The sequence below is a fragment of the Nasonia vitripennis genome, chromosome 3 (assembly GCF_009193385.2).
Source record: "Nasonia vitripennis strain AsymCx chromosome 3, Nvit_psr_1.1, whole genome shotgun sequence".
Classification (NCBI taxonomy): domain Eukaryota; kingdom Metazoa; phylum Arthropoda; class Insecta; order Hymenoptera; family Pteromalidae; genus Nasonia; species Nasonia vitripennis.
This window is the reverse complement of record NC_045759.1, coordinates 23,707,268-23,733,429: the sequence shown is the minus strand read 5'-3', so window position 1 is coordinate 23,733,429 and position 26,162 is coordinate 23,707,268. Positions and strand designations below refer to the sequence as shown.

The 26,162-nt window shown below is 38.5% G+C and overlaps 6 protein-coding genes across 12 annotated transcripts; 3 read left to right on the top strand and 3 right to left on the bottom strand.

Moving 5' to 3' along the window:
• The first annotated feature begins 78 nt into the window (after positions 1 to 78).
• Positions 79 to 3,226, top strand: LOC112939937 (Cytochrome P450 9-like). The gene is given in 13 exon segments (NM_001365217.1): positions 79 to 252; positions 454 to 636; positions 702 to 811; positions 897 to 987; positions 1,059 to 1,241; positions 1,319 to 1,412; positions 1,488 to 1,590; positions 1,652 to 1,769; positions 1,850 to 1,959; positions 2,048 to 2,116; positions 2,285 to 2,453; positions 2,532 to 2,711; positions 2,893 to 3,226. Coding segments are annotated over 12 exon segments (1,548 nt in total). The 5' UTR covers positions 79 to 252; positions 454 to 482; the 3' UTR covers positions 3,060 to 3,226.
• Positions 3,227 to 3,741: 515 nt separating this feature from the next.
• On the top strand, positions 3,742 to 6,813 carry CYP4AB8 (cytochrome P450 4AB8). The gene is made up of 11 exons (NM_001172463.1): positions 3,742 to 4,046; positions 4,398 to 4,507; positions 4,587 to 4,677; positions 4,761 to 4,946; positions 5,010 to 5,112; positions 5,176 to 5,278; positions 5,409 to 5,600; positions 5,682 to 5,750; positions 5,815 to 5,983; positions 6,069 to 6,248; positions 6,340 to 6,813. The coding sequence occupies exons 1-11, from the start codon at positions 3,884 to 3,886 to the stop codon at positions 6,513 to 6,515; spliced, it is 1,542 nt and encodes a 513-aa protein (NP_001165934.1). The 5' UTR covers positions 3,742 to 3,883; the 3' UTR covers positions 6,516 to 6,813.
• LOC100120905 (angiomotin-like protein 1) lies at positions 6,809 to 18,511 on the bottom strand. 5 transcript variants are annotated; one of them, XM_001604449.5, is made up of 13 exons: positions 18,271 to 18,511; positions 16,093 to 16,207; positions 15,684 to 15,865; positions 15,341 to 15,603; positions 15,067 to 15,268; positions 14,693 to 14,979; positions 14,199 to 14,602; positions 13,968 to 14,113; positions 13,576 to 13,886; positions 13,362 to 13,496; positions 13,094 to 13,275; positions 12,539 to 12,693; positions 6,809 to 11,013 (listed from the first exon to the last, which is right to left on the bottom strand). In XM_001604449.5, the coding sequence occupies exons 2-13, from the start codon at positions 16,169 to 16,171 to the stop codon at positions 10,102 to 10,104; spliced, it is 3,258 nt and encodes a 1,085-aa protein (XP_001604499.2). In that variant the 5' UTR covers positions 16,172 to 16,207; positions 18,271 to 18,511; the 3' UTR covers positions 6,809 to 10,101. The 5 variants fall into 5 exon arrangements, with proteins under 5 accessions (XP_001604499.2, XP_032454163.1, XP_032454162.1 ...); XM_032598272.1 differs by having other exon boundaries at positions 7,176 to 11,013; positions 15,684 to 16,002; positions 18,271 to 18,508; XM_032598271.1 differs by lacking the exon at positions 18,271 to 18,511 and adding an exon at positions 17,233 to 17,856 and having other exon boundaries at positions 7,176 to 11,013.
• A 299-nt stretch (positions 18,512 to 18,810) lies between these two features.
• On the bottom strand, positions 18,811 to 22,668 carry LOC100120878 (nucleolar complex protein 2 homolog). Of its 2 annotated transcripts, none has more exons than XM_001604421.5 (11): positions 22,299 to 22,668; positions 22,029 to 22,227; positions 21,656 to 21,879; positions 21,211 to 21,586; positions 21,031 to 21,137; positions 20,808 to 20,965; positions 20,489 to 20,716; positions 20,103 to 20,411; positions 19,895 to 20,026; positions 19,604 to 19,819; positions 18,811 to 19,505 (listed from the first exon to the last, which is right to left on the bottom strand). In XM_001604421.5, exons 3-11 carry the CDS (start codon positions 21,867 to 21,869, stop codon positions 19,014 to 19,016), a joined length of 2,232 nt encoding a protein of 743 aa, XP_001604471.2. In that variant the 5' UTR covers positions 21,870 to 21,879; positions 22,029 to 22,227; positions 22,299 to 22,668; the 3' UTR covers positions 18,811 to 19,013. The 2 variants fall into 2 exon arrangements, with proteins under 2 accessions (XP_001604471.2, XP_032454164.1); XM_032598273.1 differs by having other exon boundaries at positions 18,815 to 19,505; positions 22,029 to 22,242.
• On the top strand, positions 22,622 to 24,361 carry LOC100120854 (rhodanese domain-containing protein CG4456). Of its 2 annotated transcripts, XM_001604073.6 has the most exons (5): positions 22,622 to 22,881; positions 22,987 to 23,575; positions 23,700 to 23,900; positions 23,991 to 24,153; positions 24,229 to 24,361. In XM_001604073.6, exons 2-5 carry the CDS (start codon positions 23,428 to 23,430, stop codon positions 24,281 to 24,283), a joined length of 567 nt encoding a protein of 188 aa, XP_001604123.2. In that variant the 5' UTR covers positions 22,622 to 22,881; positions 22,987 to 23,427; the 3' UTR covers positions 24,284 to 24,361. The 2 variants fall into 2 exon arrangements, with proteins under 2 accessions (XP_001604123.2, XP_008206288.1); XM_008208066.4 differs by lacking the exon at positions 22,622 to 22,881 and having other exon boundaries at positions 23,345 to 23,632.
• Positions 24,349 to 26,066, bottom strand: LOC100120828 (NKAP family protein CG6066). Its single transcript, XM_001604379.6, has 4 exons — positions 25,470 to 26,066; positions 25,301 to 25,394; positions 24,828 to 25,216; positions 24,349 to 24,754 (listed from the first exon to the last, which is right to left on the bottom strand). The coding sequence occupies exons 1-4, from the start codon at positions 25,637 to 25,639 to the stop codon at positions 24,577 to 24,579; spliced, it is 831 nt and encodes a 276-aa protein (XP_001604429.1). The 5' UTR covers positions 25,640 to 26,066; the 3' UTR covers positions 24,349 to 24,576.
• Positions 26,067 to 26,162: the final 96 nt, after the last annotated feature.

The following is a 26,162-nucleotide window of genomic DNA, read 5'->3' as shown; positions in this document are numbered from 1 at the left end:
ACGTCCTATATGTATATCCCGGAGATGATCTACTAGTTTTATGACGATCGGCGCGCAAACCTGTTATTTGCGACAGTAGCGATCCTTCCGAGTAAACGTTAAAACTTTGGTACGTTTGGCGGATGGCAAGATTTTATCTTTATAGAGATTCAGATTAAGAAGTGTCGCAGCAACTAAGGAGTCCGAGGCAGTTACCAAAACAATTCGGATTGGTTGATCTTTGAGTGTCAAAAATAATTTTGTGATCAGCTTGTAAGTCGTAAAGTGTCAATTCGTAAAATATGTTTAATTTCGAGTGTATAATTGAAATGGTTTTTTATTTATAAGATTGACTACGAATAGGTATATATTTTTACGCAGATATAGAACGTTAAAAGAAGAGAAAATATAAGAAATTTCATTTTTTTTTTATTTTACTTGTTTAAATTTGTTAAAAGTTAGCAGATATTTCAGATAATTACGGTCTGAAGCAACAAGCAAAGATGTTGGTGTTGACGACATTGCTACTCGGCATTTTAATTTTGGGTGCTATCCATGTGCATATACGCGGTCGAAGAGGACGTATTTTGGCCAAAATGCCGGGTCCATCAGGTTGGCCTATCATCGGCGTTCTTCCATCCGTCTTGGTTCCTATTGGTATGACACGTCTATTAATTTTTTAAATTGTTAAAACACTGTCTTATCCATTGATCATTTTACAGAAAAACTATGGATGGTGGGAAGAAACATGGACAAACAATACTATCCTCTCTACAAATTCTGGCTCGCAAATCACGTGATCGTCGCTATTCTCAATCCTGACGACGCCGAGGTACTCTATAATTAAAAAAAGAAGAAATTTTTTTCTATTTTAACAAAGTATGCATTGTATAGAAAGTTAAATTTCTTTTGCGCAGGTCATGCTAACAAGTATGCAAAATATTGACAAGAGCAGTGTCTACAATTTCCTTCATGCCTGGTTTGGAACTGGATTACTGACCAGTACCGGTAAGTCCAGTATTCTCGAGCTTACGTACACATTGATTATATACTAAAGCCAACGTAATACTCTACGGCAGGTGAGAAATGGCAGAAGAGAAGGAAAATCTTAACGCCAGCCTTCCACTTCAACGTGCTCGAAAGGTACCTCACCATCACCGTGGAGAACTCGGAAAGGGCTGTCAAGTCTTTGAGAGGAAAGGGCGAGTGCGTCCAGGATCTGGTGCAGTTTCTCACGCAGCACACTTTAAACATAATTTGCGGTGAGTTCGTAAATTGACTAGTACGTTATATTGCACTCGATAAAATTTTAGCAATATGCTTATATTTTCTCCCGTAGAAGCCGCAATGGGTGCATCCTTGTCCAGAAAAGAGGAGAGCCAGAAGAAGTATAGAAAAGCCGTTCACGACATGGGATCTGCTTTAGTATACAGGTACGCGTCTCGTTGCGGTTAATTTTTGTCTACAAATGACTGAGCTATTTCGATTTTTCGTTAAAAATATAACAGGTTGGTAAGGCCGTGGCTCTATAGTTCGTGGACCTTCGGCTGCACCGCTGCCGGCCGCATGCAGACTGATGCTCTGAAGATTTTGCACAGATTCACAAAGAACGTAAGAAACAAGTCATACACGAGGATTTGGAATGATGTCAATAACTCTTGTCTTTGCGCAGATCATCGCGGAGAGGAAGGAGTTTCACGAGAAAACCGACGGTCGGTTCTTGAAGAACATCGTCTCGAAGAGCTCTGGAGCTGACGACGAGGCTGTGGAAAACGAGGAGCTTCACGGCTGTAAGATGGGCTTTGCTAACGAAAAGTTGTCGATATTTTTCCTCAATATTCCGATGGTATAAAAACGTCGAGTTTTTCAGATCGGAAAAAACGAATGGCCATGCTCGACCTGCTCATAGCTGCCCAAAGAGACGGGCAGCAGATCGACGAGCTTGGAATACGGGAGGAAGTCGATACCTTTATGTTCGAGGTTTGCCAACTTTCTTTTATACGACAATTGTAAATTGGTACCATATAGGGTACCATTATGTACATAACGTTGTTTATATATTAAACAGGGCCATGACACGTCGGCGATGGGTCTGTGCTTCGCTCTACTGCTCATAGCAGAGCACAAGGATGTCCAGGTATAAAATTTTTTATCAAACTCTTCGCATTCGAGCGATCATGTTTATTCATCGTGCATTACTTGCACGTGGATATCTTTGATAGCGCGAAGTTTAGCCCAACTGAATTCAATTAGTTTTTTCTCGAAAAAACTCGCTCAGCCGGATTATCGGAAATGTAAATTGTAGGAGCGAATTCGTCAGGAGGTGAATGAGGTCTTGAAAAATGCCGATGGCAAGCTAGAAATGTCGGAATTGAACAAGTTCAATTACCTTGAGAGGGTCATCAAGGAATCGCTTCGACTATATCCGAGCGTTCCTTTCATATCCCGAAATATCACGGAAGACATGCAACTGAGTACATACTACAATCTATTTCTGCTCCAGATTTTAGTACATTGTTAAAAAAATAAAAACATCACTCGTTCTTCTACAGAAGATTATCTGATCCCTAGAGGGACGTTAGTGGACGTGCGAATTTACCTCATTCACAGGGACCCGAAGCACTGGCCTGACCCTTTGAAATTCGATCCTGACCGATTTCTGCCCGAGAGGATTCAGGGACGACATCCTTTCTCTTACATTCCATTCAGCGCTGGACCTCGTAATTGCATCGGTATTGTTCGCTTTTCCCTGTTCAATGATAATCCGACTTGTTTAAAAACGACATCAGATATGCATTGCGGAAACTTTCTAGCCGATCGGCTATTTGATTGAAAAAGAAAAACGAGTTTGTGAAAAATTGAATGACGCGCGCGAGGAGGATGCTTATGTAAAAGAATCTCTACGTGTTTCAGGTCAGAAATTCGCTATGATGGAACTGAAGGTTTTCGTGGCTCTCATCGTGAAAAATTTCATCTTGGAGCCGATAGATTTCGCTCACGAGGTGCCGATTTTACCAGACATAGTGCTACGACCTGCTCGATCGGTCCACGTAAAATTTGTGCCTATTGCCGAGAAATGATTACGTTTTGAATTTTCACACACCAAGATTACGATTCCGACAAATGCACTTTCAAATCAGTCGACCTTGAGTCTATACTATTTTTGTACTCCATTAATTCAATTGTATGTACGGGATAAACTAGTATGTTGTTGTATATATTTTATATTAAAAGAATAATGATTTCGTACTTTTATTTCCTATCATTAGATTTATAAATAAAAATCTTTGCACTATCCGTAGCCATGTAAAAAACTCAAACATATTTACTTACATTATCAAACTTAAGAAGTCTCAAACAGGTTTTTGAGTGTTGTATAACGCGTGGAAGATCAAATCTACTTTAACAAAAAAAGAGAAAACATGCAAGAATTCGAATGCATTTTTCAAGATCAGTAATATACGTCGCACACCCATACACAACTCAGCTCAGAAAAGACGCACATCATGAAAGTATATGGCATAAAACAACATTCACGATGACTCTTACTTTTGCTAGCCATTGCTTCTCGGCATTAAGACATCAATATTTAAAAATATATACGTTACTTAACATAATCCGATTTATTTTTAATGCTGATTAAACTCTGGACTCGGTATGGCCTGCAAGCATCTTTTTCATTGCATTGGGAATCGATATTGGCAATCACTTTTGATATTCCCGAGCGCGCGTGCAAAACCAGTCCATCGGAGCTGTGAATGCGTTAGTCTCCCGCGCGTTATCGTTGAGATAGCGTGTTGTGTGTCGCCTTCTCCGAGGTGGATAAGGTCAATTCGCTTTATCGACGAAAAACATCGGAAAGAAAATGAAGATTTTATAATCGAAGAATTTTTAAATAGAAGTCATGGCATACTACTACCTATTCACCGTCTTATTGGGCCTCGTGGGTCTGTTGTTCCATTTCTACATACAGTTGTTCAGCAGAACCGGCAAATTGGTGAACAAGATTCCTGGTCCTACGGCGATACCCTTTTTCGGCAACTTGCTGGAACTTCATGTACCACTTGGTATGCACTTTCTTATATTATAGAAAGGATAATCGATTTTTTTCTACTATACAAACCGCATCGTTGTTATCGATTCTGTAATCAGTTTTTAGATGCGAATGTTTGCGATGAAATAAAAAAAAAGAGACTCAAAAATCGCGTGCATGATATGTCACAAAAAAGAAAAATACTTGAACGCAGCTCATGAGCAAGCAACTTCTGCATCATATTATTATTAAAATTTTCAGTGTATGGATTCTAATCAATTTATAATTTTATGTCACGTTTTTTATTCTTTTCGTGATGATGGCGCTGTATTAGCAGTTAGTTTTAAAAATATTGCAAAACTAATTTTTTTACTGTTTTACTTAGTTGAAATCAACAACGCTTTACGAAAATGGAGCAAAATCTACTATCCAATCTATCGACTATGGTTTGGCCCGAAAGCATTGGTATTCATACTTCATCCGGACGATTTAGAGGTAAATATATAATAAGAATATCAAGCTTCTGCAATTCTATATTATTTACTCAAATGATTTTTTTGCAACGTCGCTGCAGATAATGCTCACAAGTTCGAAACATATCAACAAGCAGTTTGCTTACGAACATTTTCACCTATGGTTACACTCTGGCCTTCTAACCAGCAATGGTAAAGATATATTATTACTATAATCTTATATTCTGACTTGTGACTTGCGCTTATAAAACAACACGTCTGCGTAATGAATTTAGGGCAAAAATGGCATCATCGACGTAAAATATTGACACCGGCATTTCATTTTAACATACTGAAAAAGTACATGGAGATAACGAATGAAGAGGGAGAAAGGGCAGTTACAAATACTCGAAAGACAACTAAGGAGACGAAAGTGGATCTCTTGCAATTTTGCTCGAAATATACTTTGAACATTATATGCGGTAAGTGAAGTGAATTTTGATTTTTCATTTTATCAATCTCAATTTTATGGTTTATTCGACCAGAATCGGCCATGGGAGTACCATTGGACGGCGACCATAAGGATAAAGAGGCATCAAATAAATATAAGAATGCAGTTTACCGAATGGGAAACATCATATTTTTTAGGTAGATAAATATTTTTTATCGAAAATAAAAAATAAATAAATAAATAATTGTCCCTCTCCGCAGAATAATCCGACCTTATATATGGGATTGGATGGTCCCATTCATACCTAAACACAATCGCGAAGTTAAAGAAGTGGTGGCGAATCTGAACAATTTCACTGACATGGTATAATACATTATACAGTATAGTATAGTCAATACGTGAAGTACAAATGAATACGTAACGAAGTGAGATTAATTAGAAAGTTCATTTACCTGTTATTGTTGATAATAATAACTCATTTATTTCATGATAGATTGTTGAAGAAAGACGGGAATATCACGCGAGTACAAATTACGAACACTTGAACTTTGAAAAGAGCGAAGTTAATGCTTACATTGGCAAAAGTAAAAGACTAGCTATGCTTGATCTTTTATTAGCTGCTGAAAGAGACGGAAAAATTGACGACGAGGGTATCAAAGAAGAAGTATCCACGTTTATTTTCGAAGTGAGTATTGTGATTGGTCTAGTTGACTCGATTCTTTCAAAAAAATCTGCCGAGCGTAATGATCTTCAAATATCTTTACAGGGACATGACACAACAGCCATGAGCATGTGTTTCATCATTATGCTGTTAGCAGAGAACAAACACTGCCAAGTAAACGATATTATCAATATTACACTTCTGTTGACCAATGCATGACTATTACACATGTTTATAGGATTTAGCTAGGGAAGAAGTAGAGATAATTTTAGGTCCGAAAAATGGTCAATTAGAAACCGCAGACCTGAAGCACATGAACTATCTTGAAAGGTGTATCAAAGAATCGCTTAGGTTGTTTCCGTCAGTTCCGTCCATCACCCGATATCTGCATGAGGACGTTCAACTGAGTAATATTTAATTTGAAATTGATTACTCTACAAATATTGCGACGAATCGCGCTGATTCCGTTTGTTTTTTATCTTTTACTTTCAGAAAATTACAAAATACCAGCTGGTGTTAACATAATTATGCACATCATCGACGTACATAGGGATCCGAATTTCTGGCCAGAGCCAGAAAAGTTCGTTCCAGATAGGTTTTTACCCGAAGAAATAGCAAAACGTCACAATTTTGCTTATTTACCCTTCAGCGCTGGATCTCGAAATTGCATTGGTAATGTTTACGTTTTCAAAATAATCTTATAAAAAGAAAAACAACGAACACTGCTCTGATAAATTGTGCAATATTCTAATTTTGTTTTTAGGTCAAAAGTTCGCTATGATGGAATTGAAATCTCTGATTTCGCGTATTTTGTACAATTTCCACTTGGAACCCATTGACTATACTCGCGATGTTAAATTAATATCGGACGTTGTCATTCGTCCTAGTAAACCAGTATACACTAAATTTGTGAGAATAGATAGACAATCGAATATTTGATACAGTTGCTCCAACTCGAAATAATACTTGGTAATTTACGCTTTAGACATACGCGTACAAATTGAATTTTTTATAAACTTTGTTACTCGCAAAAACTTTTATGGATAATTTGTTTGCGATATTATTATATATTATTTATAAACGTCGAAAATAATTTTAGGTGCTGAGTATTATTTTAACATAATTTATAATTTAGTGTATCTCAAATTTTGTTATATCATATACGCTCAATTTTCGAGCATGATGAAATATGGATCATTGTATAAAAATTCAAAATAAATAATTCAGGCAAGTTTGATTACAACAGAGTTTTTATTTCATACGTTACCGCACTGAAAATCAGCCAAACTACCAATATTTCGTTTATCTGTATACAAAGCTTCTCACTCCCGTACATCCATGGGAGCAGACAAAATTCCGGTTAGTAAAAAGCTCGCATACATACTATAGAGCTTCCTTCGTTATAAAAAAAGAACATTCTCTCTAGACTCTCGCTTACTCTGCCTATTTTCTAGCCTCAGACGACTCGTTCGCTCGACGCTTGGCCTTTCGTTCTTTCCCACGCTTCGCGGGTAAGACAAAGGACCGGGACCGAGTTCCGTTCTTCCCGACGCGGCTAATGGCGACTGCAAGAACGGAACGTTGCTCGCGAGTTCAGAAAATACGAGATCACTTTGGTCGTTCGGTTTAGTCAAACAACATTCAACGACTTATTTAACATTGATTTTTTTAAAACGACCGAACGACCGTGACTTGGTACTCCGTAAACTCGCAGGCCCCGCGCGAGTGACACTACTCATGTATATCACTTTTTGTCGCTTTCGCGAAACATACAAATTAAGAAAAAAATCAGACTGGTGATTCGTGAAAATCGTGCGTTTGTGTAGCGGCCGTATCAAAAATAGAGAGCAAACGACGCGCGTCGACGATCGTTATAGGTACAAACGACCTCGCCACGCCCACTTTATTCGAGAATCGCATCGCGCATAACAAATCATCCGCGCGATTTCTCAATAAATATGCCTTTCGAGGTTCTTGCGGGTGCGCTATACGCGTAAAACGCGAAAATATCATAGGAACAATATTTGGATACGACGTATAGCCCCCGGCAGGAGGAGCGCATTATGATTAACATTATATTATTAATATTATATTATATCGTTACAGTATTATTGCATTATACAATATGTAGGAGACGCATCTTTGGTGAACGCGGCACCGAGATAGCGGAAGCTTCGCGCTTGCGATCTTTTTGTTACGTAAAGCACTGCTTATGATCAAAAAGTCAAAGATTAAAAAAAAAATTGAATTTGGACTAAGCGATAAATGAAGCTTATTATAACAATTTGGAAAGACTCGCTGGGAATGTTTGTATAAATAATGTGTTTTGAGAAAAAGAAAGTCATAGATCGAAGCGGAAGCTTCCTTTCCCTCTGTGCGATTTGGTATTCTTGCATATACGTTAAAAAGAAAAAAGTATAGAAACGAAATAGTAAAAAGAAATGGCAAAGGCCCGATTATACACGTTCCTTTTGGGACAGACGCTTTTGACAGTTCGTTTTGTACGATTAGAAAAAAAAAACAATAAGACATAAATAATAAAACTTTAAAAGCTACACATCACAATGTGGTTTACATCGGGGAATTCGTCGTACAATCACCTTTAGGATGACTGTGAAATAACAGCCTTTTGCGAGATAACGTTTACCAGCGATCGCGCCTTTTTAAAAAAAAAATACTAAAGCACAATCGCCTCTCGTTTAAAAATTATTCTACTAAAAGAGAGAAAAATTCAAATCGTTTTGTTCGTTTAATGAATGTAAAATTAAATTTAAACTAATTTAAAAAAGTGAGATTGCGATCAAAAACTTAAAATATTTTTAAAAAATACAAGCGTATTACAGGTAAAAATGCAATATCGACTAAAGTGTACTTGAGATAGGTAAAAAATCACTCCGTCAGCTGTTACAACACAACCAACATAAAGTTATTGATGATCAACGAGCTATTATCAAAGTTTACGTTTTGTCTGACTGTCGTTTAATTTGAGATTTTTTCGTTTGTTCGAGATAAAAAGCAAATGCAAGACTATCAAGGTGGATCACCTAGTGCGTGTCGCAGAAAACGCATATATAAGAGCTTTAAGCGCTTATAGCGTTCATTTGTATTTCGTTCGTTTAACAACTTCTTCAAAAAAAATCGTACAATGATAATATTCATTTACACTGGTAGAAACCAAAAATAGTAACTAAACAAAGTAGCAATACAAGAAAGAAATAGATACATAGAATAGAATAAAAACCAGGTCCGATTCGACACTAGTCATCTAAGACTCTATGCTAAATCACAATAGAAAGTATTATCATTGTGTATTTTTTTCGTTTTAGTTCATACTTAAATAACTTAGGCGTACTGCGGATATTTCATATACTCCGCCTACTGTCTGTGGAGTTCATAGATGACACATCCGATATATAAGTTTCTGTTTCTTTCGTATATATTTCGTTTTTCATTTCTCGTCTCAAACGCAAGCGCGATAAAATAAATATAATCAATTATATTAGAAGCGATCTGTGTTTTTGCATTACCTACTGATAATGGTTTTTTTTTCTACACTTTGGCTTCGGTCGAATATCGAAGTGACTTGTTTTATCATCGATGAGCATTGAAGAGTTTTATCGAAAATCGTAAATATTGCCAAAAAGATAAATCAAGATGTAAAATACCTGTGTACTTTTGTTTGCTTGTTTTTTTTCTTTCATTTTCATTTTCAGTCTTATGAAGATTCTACGCTAACATTCATTGAGAGCAGTGATGTGACTCGAAATGCAGTTTGTGTTTCGATATACATATTTTGATTGGATTCTAGTGTGTAAGGCATCATCGCGATATTTCTTTAGCTTTCTTCCGTCGCATCTATATTGAATCTCTTGAAGAGAATTTTTCCTTTAAGGCAACACGTTCTCAGTCGAAAAAAGTTCGGTATATACGTCTGTGCTGGCGACGATAGCAAGAAAACTTGCATCGTACTTTCATGCGTATAATTGACAAGTGGTACTCGATTACTTTAGATTCTTAGTTTGTACATTAAATAACGTATGGTGACCGAAACGCGCGGAGACAGCTGGTGGAGCAAACGAGCTTGTGCGACGCGCACGTTCGCTACCGATTAGCAATTTACAATTCAGACATTTATACGCGTTTCGACAGAGGAAGAGCTTATACTTTGGAAGTAACAAACTAGAAGAAAATTTGCTTTCACAGCCAATGATTTTTCACGGGAAATTTGGTAGCAGACCTGCACACAAGTGCTGCTCCGTGCGCTCCGTACACCACCATCGTAACCGGTCGTTCATCGTACATAACAAATCAAAAAAAAAAGAACCCTCCTTCGCTGCGAGTTTTACTTTGGTAATGACTAGGTCATATACTACTATAACATAGACAATAGAATAGCGCGTACGTACATGCGTGTTGCAGATCGACTCTCTGCGCTGCGCTTATTATGGCGGGCAGAAATAGACAAATTACAAATCAGCAGCAAGATTATAAAGTTGTATAAACACAGCGCAGCAGCGCGCAAGCTCTAGAACTGGATCCTGTAGTTGCTCGGCCGAGGTATGGACCTGGTTGCGGGTTTGAGCATCGGTTGGGAAGCCTCGCTCTTGGTGCTCATGAGGCTGCCGGTAGACTGTCCGCGTGACGACGAGGACGACTCGTGCGACTTCCTGGGCTGTTTGGCGTCGCCGTCACTGAGTCGACCGTACTCGAGGCCGATCCTGCGCGAGGGCGGCGGGATCAGCGAGCGCGCCTGCGTCTCACGGTGCTTCACCTGCTGCAGCTCCGACGGCCCGACGACGAGCTTCGGCTCGAGTCGCTCGTACTCGAGCTGGCACTTCTTGTGCGTGTGGCTGCTGCTACTGCTACCGATGATGCTCTCGGAGGACTTTTTGCGGCGAAGAACTTTAGCACCGTCGAAGCGCCCGTACTCGAGGGTGCAGTTGCCGGAGTCGCGCTTCGCCTCGGCCGCCTCCTTCTTCCTGGTCTCGGAGTCGCTGAGCCGGCAGTAGCGCGAGTTCTGGCTGGACTTGAGGCTCCGGGGCGGTCGGGGCAGCGAGCTCGGAGGCAGACTCCCGGCGCGTCTCGGCTCCGCGGACGCGGCTGCTGCTGCTGCGGAGGTGGAAGAGCCGGTAGGCGAGGGTGGCTCCTGCATGCGTTGTCGCTGGGAACTGCGGCCTTGCTTCTCCAGGAGCATCATGTCCTCGGGCTTGCCGTCGGAGAGCCGGCTCTTGAAGCGCGACGCGGCCGCGGCAAAGTCGAGAATACCCGAGGCCGCCTCGGACTGATTGCAGGGCGAGTCGTCGAGCAGGCGGCTCTTGCTCGAGGCGGTACTCGAGCCACCTGCCGACTCTACACCCGCCAGTAGTGGCTTGGGTATTTTTCCTTTTCGCGACGTAGCGCCTGGATTAGAGAATCCTGGAAAACAGCAAAGTGCCCGCTGAAAACAGAAGAAGAGAGGCGCACCGATACTCGCTCTGATGGATGACAGATTGACAGAGGGGTCGGGATATTTCTGTTTTTTTTTTCGATCGTTTACGCTCTCTTCTTCTGATCTCGCGGTGTCGGCGGGAGGAACACGACACCCAAGAGGTTTTTCTTGTTGGGGAAGAGAGGGTTAGTGGCACGCCACACACACGGCAAACGTGCATGCGCACGCGGGCACACGAGGAAGAGGACATGATGGATTTAGTTCGGTATGATCGAGATTAAACAAAAAATCAAAGTCGTGTGTTGCGATAACGATGATTGAGTGAATGTCTGTGATTAGTGGCGGAAGAGGAGACAAACATTAGTGCTGCAGCAGTCTAATGTCTCTGGCGAACACTGAGAGAATTTGAGAGATTGGTTTTCCAATAAGAGATTAACTAAAAACTTTAGTTACACAGCGAGGTTCTATACAAAGTTTTTAGTTAACTTCATTTTCAAAGAGACTACTTTGTTTTTTGAGAAGATGAAGTAGAGATTCTTACTTACTTCGGATTTTTACGGTTTGAATCAGAAAGATTGAGAGGAATGAATTGTAATGATTAAACGTTTTTCTTTTTAGAGCTTCGTGTTTTATTTCATTGAACTCGCCTCTTCTTCTTGGAAGAAGAGTATTACTGTTTAAAAAGCCAATAAATAAGATTCTTATTATAAATCCATGTTTAAATAGTTCTATGTGATATTGCATTGCAATACCAAGGTACAATTACACACCAGATAAATTTATGTTACATAAAAGCTATTCGATAAATTACAGTACAAGCACAAATGTCTAGCTAATAAATATACATTTCCAATGAATTTAACTAAAAATTTTGCAAACTTCACCGTAATCGCAGCATGATTTCATTAAATTACTCTGTGACAGCAATAATCAGTTCTACTGGGAAAATTCTCTCAGTGGATGGATGATAAAACTAAATCAAAAACGCACAAAATGTTTCAAATCGCTAAAAAAATAAATAAAAAAACTCTACCACGAGAGCGGTTAACACAAGTGGACTCGTCAATGTGAAATGTTTAAAACTCAAAAGTTATTGCGTTCACTGCTCTCGATAAATAAATTTGTATCTCTCTATGCACACAACACAAACGCAGTGGTACCTTTTATTACTACATAACCTGTGATAGTTTTGTGATCTGATGCTGGATGCTATAATTCGCAAGTGACGCGAAAGTCCTTACTTTTTTTCAGAAAAAAAAATCAAGTCTAATCCTCTACAAAATCGAATCAAGCCACAGATTTTTAAAATATCAAATTTAATAATATAAGCTATCTTTGAACCATTATCAAAACGGTCACGTCAAAATAAAAGTAAACAATAAGTAGTACGTTTACGTCTGAGGACAAAAATTACGTGGCTTATCATCGAAAAATACTAAACTGGCTGAATGTATACGTAGATGAGCGATGACTGTGTGATCTACATATTCGCGCGATGAAACAGTGAGTGCTACGCAGTAGAAATTCTTCCTACCTTGCTGAGTAATTGTGAGTCGAGTTCTTTGAGCTGGTCATCCAAACTCTTATTTGTTTGTTCAAAACTCCCTTGTTTCCTATATTTATAACTGTCCGCCACGCCGTACGACGCTGTACTTCCGTAACCGCTGCCACCACCCAAGACACTGCTCACTGCAGAAACATATAAATACAAACAAATTATCAGTTATGCCAAGTGCTAGATACTTGGAAGTTTGCCAAATGTTGCATAAGAGATAAAAGTTTGGTGCAATGTAAAATCTTGAGTCGTTGTCCTCAGCTCAGGATTTTGTGATTAAAAAAGTGCATTAAGGTACGTCATCGATCTTTTGCGTCAATGAGGAAGGTGGACAATAAATAATGCTTTTGCGTACTATAAAAAGATGGCGCAATAACGATAACGAAAACAAATCTGCTTAGAGCAATTCCAATCGTGATAAATCTCAAACAGAATAATGAACTCGTCGCTGTTAAATATAGTTGTTATTCACTCAAACAACTGCGACATACGAATACTGATACGGAACAAACTGATATAAAGAAAATTACTCACCGAGCTCCGGAGTACTGGTAAGAGCCGTGTGATGGTCTGCCGATGTACTGGAATGTGAAGAGTGAGCTGCTGGATAGCTGCCTACGCCGCTGCTACTGCTGCTCTCCTTATCATAAGTGTGTTTTTGAAGCACCCGAATCATGGCATCCCTTTCGGCCAACTTGGACTCCAAATCTTTCATTCTATTGTGATCAAATTCATGTTAAGTATTAAATTTACTGTTTTGTACAGAGGGGAAAGAATCTCATCTTTAATTGACGACTTTTACCTGGACTCAAGATCGGCTAATTTTTTCTGAGCAGCGTGTACTTCGTCCATGTGTCGCATTTTCTCGGAACGGGCCTCGGCGATCAATTTTTCTGCATCTTGACTTGTTTTTTCAAGAGCAGCAATTTTTGCATCTCTTTAAATACAAACAACGGTTAGCATCGTTAACTTAAAAGGGAAGAATTAGTTCAACAAAAAGTATACAGAATACTCACTTGGGAAGACTAGCGGCATCGATGGCGGCTTGGCGCAAGGCGCTTTCCTCGAGATAGCGCTGTTCCCATTTGGCTACGTCGCCTTCCAACGACATGATCTTTTCATCACGCTCACGTAGTTTGCGCTTCAGGTCAGTTATCGTTTCGCCACTGAAGGATATGTCATTGCCCCCGCCTTCCCTTAGCTCTCGCTCGAGTTGACCCCTTAGTTGGCGTTCTGTCTCCTCACGTCTATCACTAGACGCCTGCAGGGAGGACAGAGCGCGCTGCAGCTGTCCCACTCGTTCCACGTACACTTGCTTCTTTCGACACTGGATATTCATTCGTTTGTATTTAGATTTGTTTTTATCAACAACAACAACCTGCAAGTTTATTTGTAATTAAAAATGTACCTCTTCCTCTAGACGCACTACGTTGCCCTGAGCATTGGTGAGTGCGGTGTCCAAAATATCGATGTGCGTGCGCTGCTCCTGTAGAGTCGCTCGCTGAGCAGCTAGTTCGATTTCTTGACGCTCTTTAGCCGCTGATAATTCCTTAGCTGGAAGAATTCGTTTGGTGTGTTAAAAAGGCAACTAAAATGTTAATCATAAACATGAATCATATCAAACAGTACGAATAATTACTTTGTGTGATGAGTTGCCCGATAAACAACTCCTTCTGAGTAAGCTCTTTTCTCATAGATTCTATTGTGAGAGGACTTTCGTTACGTGCATTGGACATCAGCTCAATTTGGTCCCTCAAGGCTCGATTTAACTCTCCCAGTCGTCTACAATCGCTTTGCAGCCTAAGACGTGCGGCGCGTTCTAGCTTTTCGCGGCGATCGCACGTCGCCGCGAGCTCTTCGTGTGCTCGATGGATTTTCGTGATCTCTAGCTCGAGCTGCTGCGATTTTGCAACCTTTTTGTAACATCGTTCCAACTCGAGTTTTAAGGCACTGTTCTCTTGAATAAGGATCTGCACCATTTCCGAGGTCGGCCAGATCTCACCAGTCGTTGTTTCAAACTCTTCCCTTCCTTTCGTTTGAGGACTAAAAAAAATCCAATATGAATTGAAATTAGCGATTCCTTAAAATGGAAGTGTTGCGTAAAAAAGTGCGAGTTCCAAGTTTGCTGCTCACCGTGGAGACGTTGTTCGCGGATCATAAGTGTCGATCTCCGTTTTGTTGATCCTGGACAAGTCCGGTTGAGACCTGGATAACGTCAACTTTTCCGTTGGGCCGAGTAATCTGTGTTTGCTTTTTACGGGTATTAATGTCGTAGTGTAATTTGGCGGAGGTCTGTCCTCGAATTCGTTTTGCTTTCCTCTCTCACCTTCGCGCATTCTCATGTCTATACTATTGTCATTACCCGTAAGCTTACTACTGTAAGAAGGCACTTTCACTTCTTTTGCCAAATGCTTTAATACCTGAAAAAATGAAGGATCACGGGATTTCAATTAAAACGCACCTAGCTTACTAATTAAAACGGTCTTTGATATTTTTGTTTTGCATACCTGTGATTGACTAAGATAATCATCAGGAATATCGGTAATTTCTTGACAACCACTGCCACCACTACCAGTTTGTTCATATAAATGATCATCGTGTGGTAGGCTGGACAAAGACTGAATTGTTGGACTGTTTGAATGGCCTTTGCCTCCACCTTCACAGTAGAGATAACCCATGTCACCATGTTCTCTTACCACACCTGATAATCTAAAAATAGCAAATGAGTGTTATCAAACTGCATACATTTCGAATTAGTAATCAATCTTGTTTATATCATACCTTGACGATGGCGTCCACGAATTTTCCTCATTGGCGTTGTGGATGATAAGTGTGTTATATGAACTGGTAGACACATCAAGGCTACTCCTATTAGATCCAACACTGGTACGATTGCTTAGATTGTCTTTCAAACTATTTCTATTTGAACCGTTAATGCTGTCTTTCAAACTATTTCTATTAGATCCGTTTAAACTTTCTTTTAAACTGTTCCTGTTTGAGCCATTTAAACTCTCTTTGAGGCTGTTTCTATTCAGGATATTTCCCTGAAAATTAAGATGTGTTTTAAATTTAATTTTGCTGTGTCACAATATCATTTTTCTGAGAAAGTAAGATGATTAAATACCTGAATGTTTGGTATATTTTCCTTGTGACTGGATGACCTTGAAGGACTGTGTTGTTGATTTTCTTGTCCTTGTGGTTCTTGTCGTGCTGTATGCCTTATAACATATCGTTCTTCGTTACTTAAATTTTCGTTTGATGTGGATACATCCGTTTCGCTACCACTCAAGCTCTGTGGTAACCCTCCTGATATTAGCAAATAAAGTATTGACGTTAATTCTTCAACCCTTATTATTTTTTCAAGTGTCAATGCAACTTTAATTAACTAACAAGTTGGCTCAATCACTGAAAATTCCTCTGATCAGATTTTGTTTTAATTCAAGCTAATAATTGAGTTTAATAAGAAATATATTGTCTGTTGATGAATCACAGCATTGAGCCTGTTATTGAAAAAAAAAGAAAAGTCATTTTACCTTGGTTTGATAATTGCTTTCTCTGTATATTACTATTTGCAAAGGGAAGAAACCGACCAGTTTGCTGAATAGAACTCATGACTTTATGCGTTCATTTAAGTTTTATTTCTCGAATCTGCAAGAAAACAGAAATAATTGCTTCAACTATAAAGAATCCATTAATCGCGATATAAAGCACTGATAGGACTGGTATGAGAAAAATGTAGCTTTATCTTATGTACAGATATCCCTGATAATAATCTTAGCAACTAGTATCTTGGGTCATTGTTTTTAGATTCCTTATTTAAATCTATGATTACATCATCTGATCTACACAGTACATGGCAGGAATTGAGAGCAAAGTATTCTTTGCACAGATAAGTGAACTCTATTTAAGTAGCTCTTTTATTCTCAATATTTGTTTTGGAAATTCCAAAACAAGAGCCAATTTTTCAGGAATTTTATCTCAAGCTGATAATACAGGCTAATCAAAAATAATTGGCATCTTCCCGAAGGGTTTAACAAATGAATTTAATCCATCAAAATTTTGCCACCCAGCATCATCATTTACAAACGATTGATTATATAAAACTGAATCTTGCAACACAGCTTGCAGCCAACGTAAGACACTGCTAATATTTAAATGTCCAGGTCATTGAAATTGAGAATATAGAGACATCATAATTAAGCATCAGCTGTGCACATGTATGTAAGTAATTCCTCGTTACAAAAAGCTATAGCGCGTGTTTCTTAACATTTAGCAAATTCCAACCGAGCCTAGTCAGCCAGTGTTTGGCTACGTTATCTCCGCGGATAAATATTGAACCGGCATCGAAATTCTTTTCACACCGTCCGCCGCGATAACGAGAACCTCGAAAAAAGGCTTCTGTCTGTTCCTATTCTCGAAAAAAAAGGAGATAAAAAAAACAAGAACAGCACTTTCACCTTATCACACCAGATCCACTCGAATTTCTACATTCCAGATTCACCAAACGAAAGATCGGATCGAGATCTCCGCGCGGCACTTGCACTCATTTTCATCACACCGCACATAGCATCGTCGCTTCTTCGAAATCGCACATACGCGCAACGGAGCAGCAGAATCGGACACCTCTCTCTCTCTCTCTCTCGCTCTCTTTCACACACACACACTCACTCTACCTCTTTCTACATCATTACTAAGAGCTAAAAAATGCCAGCACCTCCTCCGAAAAAGGGCAGCAGCAGCAGGTTCGCACATCCTCCGAAACACTTTCACTTTGGATTTCCCGAATTCCGAGTGTGTCTGTACAGGTATATAAAACACACACGCGCGAGTGCGCCGCAACGGCAGCATCGATCGGAGATCCAGCGAGGCGCACACACTCGCGGGGCCGAAAAACAGAGACTGCTGCAGTCGCCGCGCGGCAGTCTTTGTCGAGCAGCTCTCGGTATATACACGCGAGAGAAGGAAGACAGCTGCTGCTGCTCCAAAGCGAGGGAGAGAGAGAGAGAGAGAGAGAGAGAGAGAGACGAGCAGATGTCGGAGTGTATAACGCGGAGAGAAAGGAGCGGAATAGCCGCGATCCGAGAGCAGCTGGCCCCAGGAAGGGGAAGAGAGGCACGCGCGGTGGCGGCGGCTGCAACAATCCGAGTCAGTGTCAACACTCTGGAATGTTGATAATCGGAAGATATCGCGCTCGCGCTCACTTGCGAAACGATCTCTTATGGGATTCGGAGATTCGCTCGCGCGAGTATAAATCGAGATGAGATATCGCGGAGTGACGGGAGAGGGCCTATAGCTATACTATAATCTACGATGAGAGCCGTCCGAAAAACTTGAAAGACGGGAATATGCGCGCGAGAGATTTCTTTATATAAATAAACAAAAGTTGGCCAGACGGACAGAGATAGAGAGGAGTAGGAGAGAGGGAGAGACTTGGCTCGCGCGCGTATATTACAGACACACTCGCGCGGCGCACTATTCCCCACACTCGCGCGATTCTATAGGAGGAATTCTTCGCGACAACCGACGAGTACTTATTCGATTCTATATAGGCTGCACCAGGTGCTGCTGCTCTGATCTCACGTATGCGTATGTAGACTGGCACCAAGGCCCGTCGTCGTCCTAATTACAGCAAAGGCGAAAAATGTACATCTAAATGGAGAACGAGAGACAGACGTTCTCGATTCCGCGGAACCTCTAATTGCCATACTCACGCGATCCGAGGGGAGAAGAGATATAGGCGCACACTCGGTGTATCTGGCTCGATTCCGTCTTCTCCTTGTGCTGGTCACGCAGTGCAACAGCAGCAGCACTACCGATCCTCGAGGAAGAGCTTGTTTTTTTTTTCCTCAACGCGATTACAAGGTAGCCAGGTGCCCCCGTCGTGAGAGCACGGCTGCAGTCGCAATCGTCCCCCGAACTCCTCCGCGCGAACCAGTAACCACACAAGAAATAAAAAATCCCGCCTGCTTGCCGCATTCCTCGCCAGAGACCGCTAGCGGCCGCGCTGCTCGGCTATATATATCAAATATACCGTATAGGAGCAAGAGAGAAGGAGGATGAATCCCATGTTTTTCATTATACGCGCGTACATATAATCATAATGATAATAAAGAACCGACGACGATGAGTACGCGGCGACCGCCCTTTTCGAATTTGAGCCTTCTTTAATCGCCTTTCATCGGGTCGATAAAGTGTTTTTTATTATGAGTTACCAATATAACGCAACGTTATATTATTAAATAACAGTCTTGTATATTTTAGATTTTTATTAATCTTATCTTGTTTGTAAGATTACAAAATAAACAAGGCGATAGATACACAATTTCTAAAAATAATCAGTGATCGGAAAATTAAAAATATAAGCTTTGAATTTATAAAAAAACTCTGTACAGTTCAACTGACGCCATAAAACTTTTTACAAACTATATCTGTACATCCAGGGACAAACGGACCCTCAGTCCCAGTCTCCGTTCTTTATATCTTGCACGATATCGTTGTGGTCCGCGTCGACTTCCATGTCTTCGTCATTCGTTAATTTCACCTTCTTTTTGGGTTTCTTAAGTTTCTTGTCCTTCTTTAGCCTCCTCTCCATCTCCTCGACGGGGACCTCGAGATCACTGTCTTCGTCGCTGTCGTCGCGCCTCTTCTTTGACTTCTTCTTGAGAGTGGGTAACTTTGGATCTGCATTTTCGTCATTCTTCGTGAGCAGTTTCAGCTTCTGCGCCTGGTGTACCTTGATCCAACTATCGTAGAACTTGCTAACAGGTGTACCGGACTCTTTTATCTTGTTTTCCCAGAGCTCCACGTCCGCAAGATCGAACAGGTCGAACGTCCGCTTGGACCGCTCGGTGTCAAGGAATTTGCAACTTTCCTCGATCTTAGTCAGTAGCTGCTTCATTTTTCGGCAGTAATTCGCCACGTTACATTTCTTTAGGAAATTCTTCAGCTGTAAGCAAAAGAAACGTATTAGCAGTTTTTTTTTGTTATTTTCAACATTGGCTTCTCGATTAGAAATCTATTATTCTTATATTTTTATTTGCTCACCTCGACCATGCAGACAACGTACATGTCTGTAAAGTATATGTTGTGACTGTCTTTCGCGGCGCTCTCCAAAATGAGCTCGTATACGTTTTCGATAATGGCGTCCTTGTATCCGTGTGCTTGCGCTTGACTCTTCGATACTCGGAGCATACACATAAGCGAAATAGGTTTCATTGAAACGGCCTTGTTTCCTTTATTGAAATCGTAAAGTTCCAATATCTATGGACATAATTGCAACATATTAGTTAAATATAACAACTACTTGCTTAAATCAAAAATTTTATATTTATTTACCTCAACAAGGAACGGCAACGACGGAATGAATACATTAGCTTCTCTAGACATGTTAATCATCATTTTTACACAGTGAAACCTTAGTGGGTAGTAGTACGCAGTTGGTATTAGTTTTATTACTCCAATGGTTATCTATAAAGATAATAAAACGTAAGAATAATAAAATGAAAGATAAAATTCAAATTCGTTAATGCAAGATTTAACTCACTTGGACAATTGGATATATTAACTGACGCAGTAAAGACTGCTTCTTTGCTCTGGGAACAAGCTCTGACCAAAACCACAGAGAGTTGATATACTGCCAGTTGTACACCATTTGAAAGTTTTCTTTTTTCTTCAACGTCAGAGCATTTCGCAAGTGGATCGCTAGTTGTCTAACGTATAAGAAGGCATGGAAATAAGAGCAATCCTCGTCAATCAGGTACATTTCAGTGAGAGAACGTCGCATGAAATTAATTCCTGGTAAAGTCGTAGGTGAAACGAATTTGGAGTTTTCAACGTACTTAATGTACATTGTCTATAAGAGAAAACAAAACAATTAAAGCTTGACACTTTTAGTAATTATCATTATTATTTTAAATATAATAGACTTACCTTCAGTACACTATTCAAAAGTGCTGTATTTTGGTTTGATACAATTTTAACAATACATAAGAATGCTACTACTCTGACAGTTTCATCTTCTGCAGTGGACCAGAACTTCAATAAAATACGCAGTAAAGGCTTGCGTAATGAAGAGAAAGAGTGTGTGTAGGGAATGAGATGGTTCAAGTGTTTTAAAAGAGGTGTGATGATGTGTGGGGATGATACATTATCAAAAACCTGGAATAATTTTAAATTTATTTGAATAATTGTCAATTGATAAAGAAAAGAACAATTCTACCCATAATTTATCTAATGAATTCTAAATTACCTTAATAAGATCAGACAAGTAAGATTTAATAAGACCTTTGATTTTTGGAAACCTTTTGGCTTTGTGAGCTTCAAAATCAGGTTCATCACCAAGCTTTAAGAATCTTTTAAAGGCATCTGGCAGTAGGAGCATGCAAAGCTGAACAATGCCATTAAAGACTAAAAACAAATAATTATTTATTAAACGTTCATATAATAGGAATTTTAATAGAAAAATAACTCACCTGCTCCTCCTTCGACTTTATATTGCGTGGTTTGATATTCAGAATTGTTTATAGACTCCAGGGCTGCATGAAAAGCTTCCACAACACTTCTCATAGTTTTTGAAGTCCTAAAAATAAACAAATCATTAATACTGCTGTTACTAGTGATTAATGAAAATATTTTTAGCAACAAATCCCTACTTGTCTTCCTGTATTTCTTGTTGCCAAGTTTTGATTAATTTCAAAGTCACTTTTATTTGATCACCAGAGTGTTCTGATTTCTCCACACCTTCGGCTTCGTAATCGGATTCATCACTTCCAATCTCCAATTCATCTATAGTTGGAACATGCACCTTACTTTCTTCATCAGCTTCGGACATATTGTCACCATCATCATCAATGTTGAAATCCAAGAGTCGCTTATCATTCTCTTTCAAATATTTGAAAAACTCTGGATCTGTATCCTGCAGATTCATCAAAGCTTTTTTGTGCTCTTTTGGATCTAAATTACTTTCTCCACTGTCAGAATCATCTTCTGCTGCTTTGGATGTAGATGCTTTTGGCTCTCTTTTTTTGACTATGAAAGAATAAAATGGTTATTGTCATAGTTTGAAATATAAAAATGATGATTTTTGCATTAACCTACCAGTTTTCTTTTTGCTTTTCTTTAATGTCTTTGCTGCTTCCACTGGCTGTTTCTCCTGTTCTAACTCTTCATCCTCAGCATCGCTAAGGTCCATGTTTTCAAAATCTTGATTGAAAAACTCATCTGTAGAGATCTCAGCCATACTTTTTTTCTTTTTCTTTGCCATGCGCTTCTTTGCCATCTTCTCCACCGCTTTGCCTTTTTTGAGCTTCATTTTATTTACCCTAAATAAATAATAAAATTAATTAACTTTATAACAACAATTGTCATATCTTCTAATGATGTTCTTTAATTCGATTAAATTTAAAATATTAAATAACTTTGGTGACTCACTATAATTATCATTTACTAGTTTATTAATAAATTTACTTACGTTGTAAATTCAACACAATTTTAACTAACAAAATATTGTTTTTCGAGACAAGAAGACACGTTAGCTTGTTCTGTTTTAGAGGTTAGTTGAAAACACATGGGAACCACAACGTGATCAAAACTCTGGGATGTCGCCGATTTTACGTAAAGAGCGATGAGTTCAGGAACGCATCAAATGATGTATGGCGGGATCCTTTAATCTTCGAATAGAAATGCTTTGGCGAAATTATTGCTTTATACTAAGCGAATGTATTATCTTATAGGTACATACATTTAATACGTTTAAGTTGGCGGATTCATCATGTTGATAAATAAATTCTCTCTTTTCGATGCTCTAAAAGTAATGGTAACAGCGCATTTTCAAATACTTGTAAAAACTTCTGGGCGGAATAAGAAAATACATTGCAGGTATTTTTTCTTGCAAAAGTACTTTATTTATATAAAGTGAATAGCATAAACATCAAAATTATTATACATTTCTAAATTTCTCTGAAAATTTCAAGTGAAACGACAAAAGGCTTCGAAATTCAAAAAATCGTTCGAAAGATTGACCGTTGCGACTTGACGGTTGCGCGGCGGCGCCGATGCACCGCCAAAACGGATTCGGCCTTCGCGAAAGTCGCAAATGCATGTCCCGACGCGTCATTGTTTTGCACTCGCGGCGTTTTATTGCCGCTCGATTCTGTAAACAATTTTAGTTTTTGTCAAAACGCCGATAAGATTCGCAGAAGCCGTGTTGTTTAGTGTTTCGAAAATTTATTATTGTGAAAGCATCGCAAGAGAGATACAGATTAGCCGTCGTAATGAATCGGTTTTTATTTGGATGTCTCAATATTGACAAAGAGATGATTGTTGTAAGTTTTTGGTTATCAATTGGTATTTACTTTTAATCCAATGAGAAAATGTAAAATAGAAAGTTAGGGATCATATAAAATTGTGGTGTTATGGTTACTTTTCAGATTATACGGCGGATCAAAGTGGGCGAGGATTTTGAGTTTGGCTGAGCATCTTGGATTTTGCCCGTTTTTCGTCCTTTGGTAAGCCAGTAATAATGTTCTATTACTTATAAGTGGTATTTTATTTCAGCAATTTAATTGGATAACATATTAATTTATTGAACAATTCTTTATCAATACTTTATCGAAACATTTATTTTTATTGAGTATTTACATAAATAAATATCATGTTATCTCTAAGCATAAAAATCAAATTATGCAACCCGGACTTCATCAATTTCTTAATAATTAAGTGCGACAAAGATAAGTTTAAGTATTTTGCTGTTTGTAAGTTACGTAAGAAAGGCGGTTTATCTGTTTTATTGGCTGATGATAAATCCCTTGTTTTTGAATTTCTGGATAATAATTCAACCCTTATAAATAGTGTCTGTGTATGGTTCAATAATGACCAGTATGATAACTACTTTTCCTTCCAAGTTAAGGCAATTACATCGATTGTCTTGCATGACTAAGTGCTTGAATGACAAGCGTTTTTATACCAGTGAAGAAAGTAACTGCTTCAGTCATCACTCCAAACACATAACCTCAGTAGGTAGGTGTAGAATTATGATTACTAGTTGGAATAAACAGTTATTTTTATTTATTCTCAGTGAGTAATAATTTTATTTACAAGGTTTTCTGTAAAATAAGACTTTTTTGTTTCACATTTCATGAAGGTGGTTGCTTTTCTCATCCTGTTACCACAAATTATACAAATATTTTATCAAGAGCCATGAGTGGGCAAGGTGATAATCTCAAAGTTAACTATGATGAACTTTTGAAGGCTCAAAAGGATGAAAGCATCCTTATTATTGATGTTAGAGAAGACTCTGAAATTCAAGAAACAGGGAAATTGCCTGGAAGCATTCACATTCCAAGTATGTACTTTATTACTGAGAATCCGAATACTATACATTTTTGTCAAAAAAAAAAAAAATATATATATAACTTATTTTGTCTATTTTCAGTGGGTGAAGTCACAAATGTTTTAACAAATACCACCAGTCACGAATTTGAACAGAAATTCAGCAAAAAGAAACCAGACAAAGACACGAAAATCATCTTAAGCTGTAGATCTGGTAGACGAAGTGCTTCAGTTCAATCAGAAATTCAGAAGTTAGGATATAACAAGTAAGAAATATTTAATACAAGTAAGATCAAATAAAAACAAAGTAGATTTATTTTAAATTACTTTATTGTTTCTAGTGCTTACAATTATGAAGGTGGATGGCTTGACTGGGAAAGCAAACAGGCAGCATAAATTAGAATGAAACTCATTATGCACAATTGTATCATATAAATTGTATAAAATAAAAGTAATTCATATTTTCTTGAAAAATTCTCATTTATTTGTAGTCACGAACAATATTTTTACATATAAAATATTTTTATAACATATATACACATTTTTTAAAAATAAATTAAAAGTGGACTTTTTTAAACTTTAGATTAACTATTAAAACAGTTTACTTTGTTATCATCATATTTACACAGTTATAACAAGTTCAGAGTTTTGTCAATATGACAAATTAGTTATCATTTGTCAGTCACTAATCATTTTTTATTTTGCTCTTGAGCTAGTTTATGAGATATCATATCCCTAAATTGTCCCAGTATAAGATTCTCTCTCTTCTGTCTTTCCTCCTTACTGAACATAGCAAGTGCTCTCTTTTCATCGGCAGAGTAAATCTGGTTCTCCTTACGAATACGCACAGCCTCCATACGTCGATGCCTGAAAATCACAAATAATATTTAGATTTCCAGTTTTAATATTTGCAAAGCCATATTCAAGTTTGATAACATACCTGCTACCACTCATGACATATCCAACTGATTCGTACGACGCAATCTCATCTGATGTTAAACCAATTTCTCCTCTTCTAGGGATGCGCTTACCCTCAGCTACGTAAGCAGCCATGGCAGCACCTTCTCCAGGAAGCAGAGCTTTTCCGAAATCTTTTGCTGAAAGTGTAACATGTTGTTTCTGAACTGGTCCCAACACACCTTCTTCTCCACTTTCCTCGGAATTTGAGTCTTTCTTGACTTTAGGTTTAGCAATTACAGCACTCTTTTCAACCCATTGCTCCTCTTCGTCAGAGCTACTTTCACTGGAGCTACTGGAGTATTTCTTCTTCTTCTTCTTTTTCTTCTTTTCCTTCTTCATCTTTTTCTCTTTCTTGAGTTTCTTGCTTTTCTAAAACGAAAAAAGCGAACCATAGTATAAGAATAAATGAAAAATTTCAGTATGAATAAAACAAAAAAATCAAACAACATATACCTTCTTCTTTTCCTTCTTTTTCTTTTTCTTATCATTTCCAGAATCATTCTCCTTTTTTGATCTTTTGCTGAGAATTTCTTCTTCATCGTCCGTACTGTAAAAACAAGGTGAAATTGTAATTGATTGGTTGATTTATTATTCGACAATATAAAAGAAGAAAAATACTCACTCTTCTACTCTGGTCGGTGATTTACCCCAAACTCCTTCGACTCCTCTTAAACCAATTTTCTCTCTCTCCTTTCGTCTTGAAGACTCATTTCCTTCCCTGTCTATGTGCCTTTTCAGGGTTGGTTTATCATAATTGTTAAATGTCTGACTAACGCTTCCTCCTCGGTGCATTTTGACTTTGATTTCTATTCTACTTTTTGTTTGCAATAGGCTTTAGAGAATTTTGTATATCTGGCCGTGATGTCGATGATTTCACGGTTATGCATTTGTTACATACATTCAAATGAGCATAGAAATGCTCTTTGATTGGCAAAATTGTTTGCCAGTCATAAAGAAAGTACACTGATTTTTTTTAGGTTAAACAAAAGCATCTACCCCCTCCCTTTGAGTTGACGTCTATATGTTCCCGCACATCAGTTATCGACCGTCAGCTGTACAGACATTTATCTGACCTACCTCAGTTTAAATACCGACCTTGTGCAAATTTTGTGCATAAAACAAATTTTGCACTGAACAATTTTTTGTGAAAGAGTTTTTGAAAAATATTCGATAAAAAACGAGTATAAAATAGTCATTAATAATATTTTGTAATTTCAGATTTGGAGCCCTGCTTTTTGCCGAACGCGCTTCGTATACACTCAAACCTTGATGACGATTGTCTCTCGCCGAGTGCAGGCTTCAGATGAATCTCTGA

Bases quoted from the DNA above. Each gene is read 5' to 3' on its own strand.
- CYP4AB8 (NM_001172463.1), top strand. From the start codon at position 3,884: ATGGCATACTACTACCTATTCACCGTCTTATTGGGCCTCGTGGGTCTG. The intron at 4,508-4,586 runs GTAAATATATAA...ACGTCGCTGCAG, and splicing joins TTCATCCGGACGATTTAGAG to ATAATGCTCACAAGTTCGAA. The intron at 5,984-6,068 runs GTAATATTTAAT...TTTTACTTTCAG, and splicing joins GCATGAGGACGTTCAACTGA to AAAATTACAAAATACCAGCT.
- LOC100120905 (XM_001604449.5), bottom strand. From the start codon at position 16,171: ATGAGTTCTATTCAGCAAACTGGTCGGTTTCTTCCCTTTGCAAATAGT. The intron at 14,114-14,198 runs GTAATTATTCGT...GAATTCTTCCAG, and splicing joins CGGGCAACTCATCACACAAA to CTAAGGAATTATCAGCGGCT. The intron at 13,497-13,575 runs GTGAGTATTCTG...TTGTATTTAAAG, and splicing joins GATGCCGCTAGTCTTCCCAA to AGATGCAAAAATTGCTGCTC.
- LOC100120878 (XM_001604421.5), bottom strand. From the start codon at position 21,869: ATGAAGCTCAAAAAAGGCAAAGCGGTGGAGAAGATGGCAAAGAAGCGC. The intron at 19,820-19,894 runs GTAAATAAATAT...TTATGTCCATAG, and splicing joins CGTTGCCGTTCCTTGTTGAG to ATATTGGAACTTTACGATTT. The intron at 19,506-19,603 runs GTGAGCAAATAA...TTTTGCTTACAG, and splicing joins ACGTTGTCTGCATGGTCGAG to CTGAAGAATTTCCTAAAGAA.
- LOC100120854 (XM_008208066.4), top strand. From the start codon at position 23,428: ATGACCAGTATGATAACTACTTTTCCTTCCAAGTTAAGGCAATTACAT. The intron at 23,901-23,990 runs GTATGTACTTTA...GTCTATTTTCAG, and splicing joins TGGAAGCATTCACATTCCAA to TGGGTGAAGTCACAAATGTT. The intron at 24,154-24,228 runs GTAAGAAATATT...TATTGTTTCTAG, and splicing joins CAGAAGTTAGGATATAACAA to TGCTTACAATTATGAAGGTG.
- LOC100120828 (XM_001604379.6), bottom strand. From the start codon at position 25,639: ATGCACCGAGGAGGAAGCGTTAGTCAGACATTTAACAATTATGATAAA. The intron at 25,217-25,300 runs GTATATGTTGTT...TTTTCGTTTTAG, and splicing joins AAAAGAAGGAAAAGAAGAAG to AAAAGCAAGAAACTCAAGAA. The intron at 24,755-24,827 runs GTATGTTATCAA...TGTGATTTTCAG, and splicing joins TATGTCATGAGTGGTAGCAG to GCATCGACGTATGGAGGCTG.